Source organism: Penaeus chinensis, chromosome 12, assembly GCF_019202785.1.
Source record: "Penaeus chinensis breed Huanghai No. 1 chromosome 12, ASM1920278v2, whole genome shotgun sequence".
NCBI lineage: Eukaryota > Metazoa > Arthropoda > Malacostraca > Decapoda > Penaeidae > Penaeus > Penaeus chinensis.
The window spans coordinates 39,974,581-39,981,430 of record NC_061830.1 but is presented as its reverse complement, the minus strand read 5'-3'; the positions used below and the strand labels follow the sequence as shown (position 1 = coordinate 39,981,430).

Sequence of the window (6,850 nt, the reverse complement as noted above, 5' to 3'; positions counted from 1 at the left end):
CACATACATGAAAGATATATATTTCTTTGAATATGAATCAGTACTATTTTTAGAATACTTAATCACAGACATATCATGAAAACAGTCTTTCATTAATAAAAGGTACATTATTTGCACTCCATTCTTAACTTGAGGAAAAATCTAAAAATTATTTTATGTGTAAACTGTTTTTGTTTCTTATTCTTGTGTATTTTTCTCTTTTATTTTTTTTAGAAATTATCCATAACACAATGTGTGTCATGGCTTATTCTTCTTGAAAATCGAGTCATCACTTACCACTAGCTTTATATTATAAGTTGATCAGCATGTGTCCCAAATAACTTAAATATCTACTGATTCTTTAATACTTAGAATATAATCTGGCTGCAGTACAGATCAGCAAACCTGAGACTGAAGGAGGGTGTGGTAATGCTTGTACCATTTTATATCAGAACTCTGACCGGTGTTTCTGGCTCACTGAGTGGAGCATTACCTTCAAAATATATATCAAAGCAAATATGGATGAAGCAAAAGTTGCATATAATCGTACCAGAAGAAATTTGACCTCGGAACAATATTCTTTTTTTAAACTCTCAGATCTACATACTAGATATTTGTTATAGCTACTGTAGATTGAATAAAATGCTGAAAATAACCTCTGCTTCTATACCGTACACAGAAGGATAAACAAGAAAAGAGGAAATTGTCATGTAACATTTTATTTACTGGTTTTGTTAACCAGTAAGAAGTTTAATATGAGTGTTAACCGTAACAGTGCAGGACAAACTGAGCCCAAGATTTTTTTTTTTCTTTTTAATGTCAAATATTCAACGTAATCACTAAATACTAATATTCACTGGAGGGCTAAAATATGTTTATGAAACATATTTGAAGTCAAGGGGGATTGTGAGGGGTCTCGGCTCAAAAAAAATAATTCAGAACCCATAATGAGACTAAAAGAAAGGCTACTGAATAAAATATAATGAGAAAAAAAATCAAGCCATTTATAAGGAAAAAAAAGGAAAAAATGTTATAACATGGGGTATCAGAGCTTCATGGAGGATGGTATGATATGAAAGATATGGTAAATAGAGGGCATGTTAGTTGCTAAGTCTCAAAGTTGCCTAAACACACAAGGTTTTAGCTAGAGAGTTTCACAGGAAGAATGCAGTTTGACAAGAAGTAGTTCTTCTTTTCCAATATAATGCTATCATAGTCATAAGGCAGCATAAGAAGCCTGTCTTGTACATGTCAAGTAGTAATTGTGCTTTCTTATATTGGTTTCAGTGAAGACAACCTCTAATGTAATAATTTTGAAATAATATACTTTATACATACATATATATATATAAATAATTTCAAATTTCAATCCAATTACATGTTTTTTTCATTCTTATATTATATGAACTCCAAAATATAAACCATAAAATATTGCACCCATTTCAAAAAAAGAGAAGTCTAAACTGAAGAAAAAAAGTAAAGAAGAATACATATTCACATGATTATATATATATATATATATATATATATATATATATATATATATATGAAATCAAACTGGTTGATCTCCTTTTCCTAAAACCTTGTTAAATTGTTCACTGGCAAAATTGGTATGGCAGTACCTATGCTCTTTCTAACTTATGAATCTGTGGGTAATGATCTCATGAATTTGATCTTAGTTAATGTGTCAAATGAATGTGTTTGAGAGGAAACTAACAGAACACCTTTTGATTCCAGTAAATTCACAAAAGTGTAAAGCACAAACTCTTTAACGAATATGGGATTACAAACACCACATTCCAAAGTAAATCCCTAAGTGTATTAACACAGAACATTGTAATGAAATCATCTTACCCCTTTTAAGTACATTTTTTTTGCTTCTTACAAACTTTTGTGGAATTTAAAAGTACACATTACAGATAACATATAAAATAGCTTTAAATTTAAGAAGAGGGTAATTGTCTGGTTTTACCTATTAACAATCAAAAGTGTAAAGGCATGTAATTGGTAAGCCATCTTAGAATTGTGCCATACACATACACAGAACATACAGATATACACACACACATACACACATACACACTCAAGTCACTGCCAAGCTTAGAGCTGCTGTTTCAAAGATTAACATTGACAATTCCCTTTACTTTGAATTTTTATCAGTCCAATAATTGTTTTTTTCATTAATATCAAAAATGTATCTTTAACTTTTTAAATCAAACAGAAAGAGAAAACCTTTCTCAATACATATCCACATATCATTTTCTGCTTTGAATATTTAGTTTTTCAATCTTTTCAAGGGGACTTGCAATGCTCTCCCATATAACCCAGATCAAGAAATCACAACTTGTCCTCACAAGAAAGCAAAGATGAAATCAAAGAGCCTCTTCATCTCTACCACAGCGTCTTTTCTGAACAGCGATAACGTCAGCTGAACTTCACTCGGCACCTTCTATACTTAAATCTAAAATAAAGCCTCACTATTAACCTTTAATGCCAATGTCCAAAGTTCTTTGAAAGCATAGCCTCTATAGTCTGCAAATTACAAATGGTAAGATGGAGTAGGATAAAAGAAAAAGAAAAACAGGAAAAAATGAATAATGAGTTAACATAACAAGCCTTCTCATTTTGAATATTTCCTTGCATTAGATTTATGTGTAAGTACAGAATACCTTCACAATGTCTTTCTACTTATAATGAAAGGAAATGGTGAACTCCTAACCTCATTTTGGTTAAGATACATACAAATTGGTTATCAAAATACACTTTGATCCAGATTTGATTGCTTCCACAATATCCTCTTTCTTAAATATGAGATAACAAGCAACAGAATCCCAAGGAAAGTACCAACTGAACATATCAATCACACGGCAGTCAAAACAAGGATCAAACAGCATCATGAGAGCATTAAATGTCTTATTCTGCAACATCCTGCAACTTAAAGCAATGATACCTCCAGTAGTCAATACGTTGAACTTGATATACATGATACAGTCGTAGGCTCAATCACAAAGAAAATAAAAATCAAAAATCAGGAATTCACATACAATGATATAAGTGCAGCTTTACCAATTCCAAAAATCTGAAATATCACTCCAAGAAATAATATTCCGAAGCTCACAGCCAAATTATTTCACCTATTAAGAAAAGCAAACAGTGTTATTCTTGCATAATTAACAAATATATACAAATATACTTAACCACTTTCTTACAATTTTGTCCAAAGTTAAAGGGAAATAAATTAAAAAAAAGAAAAAAAGAAAAGAAGAATGCTGTTGCAAACTTAAAATTACAATATGGTAACCAATCCCCGTGTTATACGCACAAACACTAAAACGTTACACTTGAGAAACTGACTACGGTAAATGCTTAGCAAAGTAAAGAAATAGTCATCGGTCTCCTAGCCTTTTGTCTCTGACTTTCACGGTCTTTTAAGTTTAAGGCTTGTGTAAGTACTCTAGCCAGTCACTGACAACTTAGATTTAAATAATAATAATAAAAATACTGAATAGTATTTGCTATCAAGAATTACAAGCTTTACAAGTGGTGGACCTAATGCTTGTAGTTCAGTAAAGTCATTTTATACATGCACATGAGATTATATCATATTCTAGTTAACATATCTTCCATCACAAAAATATCTTTTAGTACATTTCCAATTTCAAATGCTTTTCACAACTGTATTTGTAACCGATTAAAAAATTTTAAACTTTTTTTTTTACTCTTCAGATTCACAAAAAGCTGGTAAGTAAACACTTTACATGATTATTAGCAAATTAATTTAAACCTTTTTTTAGGAGAGTATATCATTCAACGTAACTATTTGTCATGAAAAATGTATACCTTCAAGGTCAGAAAAAAGCAAAAGTGATTATATCTTAAAACCCCAAAATCAGTTATCAATACACTTCCTGATAGTACCTGTACAATAATACATAAACACTTTTTACTCTGTTTACTGACTCTGGGAAATCAAAATATAAAGCCAAAGCTCTCTTGATATGCTATAGGTATGATAAATCTCAGTGCTCTGCAAACTTTTTTTTTTCTATCTTTTTATGGCCAATCACTTGTCTTATTCCCACCTCCAGTCAGTCATGTCTTGTCAACTAAGTCATCTTAGTGGATTACCATACTGTTAAAATTAGTAATCTAGGTATCTATATACAACATCAGCATTATATGTACTGCTTGCTGCCTGAGTCTATAAGGTAAGTCCAATGAAGTTTAATAATTTAAAGTGATTCAAATATATTCTAGGTATTTACATGTAACACATGGGGCCCCTCCCAATAAACTGGTAGAACATTAAGTAACAAGTGAGGATATTTGCAAACCACAACGTTAGAGCCAGAGAAGTCACCTGTACTCTCTTACACTTTATTTTTAAGTTACCTGTGTAATTACCTGTATGACTTCAATTCTTCATAGTAGTACTGCTATATTAGTATGAATAATTGAACAAAATATTCATAACATACCCTTGAATGCATCATCAATATTGATTATATGACATTTAATCTCTACATTTTTTTATCAATGTACAAATCAGGTTATCTATGAAAATATTAAAATAAAATAATATGCATATCCTCATTATCATACAAGCTTGCTTCTCTACTCCAGTTCCGCATGCGACTAGTGTGTAGGGGCCCTCACCACTATACAGAGAAAAATCTACACGTGTGTGCCAGCATCTTGAACTAAAGTGTTCACCAAGTGGTATATTTCAGGTAATATTCAACCTAATCTGCGGCACTTATTAAGTCTTACATTTAGGAACGGGTCATGTTTAGTCACAAGGATGGCATATACTGCATAACATTGCCACCACTAACACATGTAATTATCTGCTTATCTGCTTCAACAACACCCAAGGTCCATGCACAAGCTGCCAAGTATCAGTCACATCTGGTACTTAATTTTTACCTGAAGGTTCTATTCTGTACTGGCTTAAAACTTTTTTTTTTTTTCATAAATTACAACTACAAATTAAACTTGATGGCTTTCATGCTCACCAAGACATGTTGCACTAGATTTTCACACCCCGTTATAAGTAATATACACTTGAACTTTGCTATCTTGAGGATGACTCATGACACTTGCAGGAGGCGCGTGAAAGAAGAGTGAGTTGAAGAGATGGAGGAGGATGAGGAATGGATGGAGTCACCCTCTCGCACACAGGGACGAAGGTTGCCAAAGTCTGGACAGGACTCAAATGCTGAAGCAGATGTTGTTTGCTGAGCATCTAAAGCTCCGCAAGAATATCGATTAAAGAATTTTTCTCTTGATGCCTGAGGACGAGAGCCACGGAGGCGCACTAACTGTAAATCTGAGACTAAGGCGGCAACCGTTTCATTGCCTTCTGACGTTCCTGTGGGTCTTGGCAGTCCCGGGCATGACCGGGCACGATAAAGGCCTTCTTCACCCGCAAAAGGAGGTTCACTTCGAGCTCGTCCAGTCCCTAGAGTCCCTGGCATGTGATCAGATTCTCCATGCAAGGGACCTGTCTTCAAACCTCGTACTGACTTCTCCTCCTGCGGCTGATCGTCTTCCAGTGTGGTGACAATGATGTGTGTAGTGTGAACCTTTGGGCTGTTGTCGCTACTGCTACCACTCATGCCACTGTTGCTACTGTTCCCACTGCTGGAAGTACTACTTGGGCTACTAATGTTGCTTGTGCAGTCAGAGGAAGCATCACTTCGACCCAAAAACCTCAAACGCGAGGACATTGCAGCTGTTCGCCTTCTCAGTTCACCCATCTCAGAGTCCAGCAGCTGTTCCACACCGCGAAGTAGTTCCTGTGCCATCCGAACACCTACAAAGAAAAAAGAAAAAAAAGGTTTTGAATTGCCTTCTTTCACTTAAGGAAAGCATATCAATATCAAAATTTAGTATTCAGCTTTCAGATTACCTTTCAAAAATATAATTAAGACAACAAAATCACTCACAGTAATACTGTAAGAATAGTCAGGTGTGTGAGCAAAATAAAATGCACTAGATTTGAAACTACTTGTATGAGTGTTTACTAGGATGGTTTGTAAAGGTTGGTTTAGTAAGAAGGTAAAGATTAGGAAGAATTTAATTGATATATCTTATGAAAGTATGATGATGTCAATTATTGCTTTTTATATATATACTTACAAATGAAGATTTATACATACCAACAGTCATTCACCCAATCACACACATTTAAACACAGTCTTTATGCACAAACATACAAATGCTTGCAAATGCACCCCCCCCCCCATGTACACACACACGCACACACACACACACACACACACACACACACACACACACACACACACACACACACACACACACACACACACACACACACACACACACACACACACACACACATGCAAGCACACACCATACACACCACACACACACACACACACACACACACACACACACACACACACACACACACACACACACACACACACACACACACACACACACACACATGCATGTACACACTTATGTACTTGCACTTTCACGCACATGCATGCTTTTATATACATATATACACTATCAAATACAAAAACAAATCCATGCATCAGTGTGGACACCAACAAAAAAGCACATACAAACACACATATACAAACACACACAAATTTATACATTCTCATACACACACAATGCATGCATTTACACTTGTATATACACATGCACTCACACACACATAGGCATCGTAAACCCACATGCACATATGTACACACTCACACTTGCATGTAAACACACACATACATACACACGCACACACACACACACACACACACACACACACACACACACACACACACACACACACACACACACACACACACACACACACACACACACACACATTCACATGCATGCA

General features: G+C 34.6%; 1 protein-coding gene across 11 annotated transcripts in view; it reads right to left on the bottom strand.

The window, feature by feature from the left end:
- Positions 1-682: 682 nt before the first annotated feature.
- LOC125031253 (tyrosine-protein phosphatase vhp-1-like) overlaps positions 683-6,850 on the bottom strand; it is a 46,102-nt gene continuing 39,934 nt past the window's right edge. For 4 of the 11 annotated variants that reach the window (XM_047621908.1, XM_047621910.1, XM_047621909.1 and 1 more), the window contains one exon: positions 5,590-5,794. In XM_047621908.1, coding sequence (XP_047477864.1) covers positions 5,740-5,794 — 55 coding nt within the window. In that variant the 3' untranslated portion in view covers positions 5,590-5,739. Of the gene's footprint in view, positions 5,795-6,850 lie in introns of all 11 variants that reach the window. The other 7 variants (XM_047621905.1, XM_047621907.1, XM_047621906.1 and 4 more) reach the window with 5 other exon arrangements.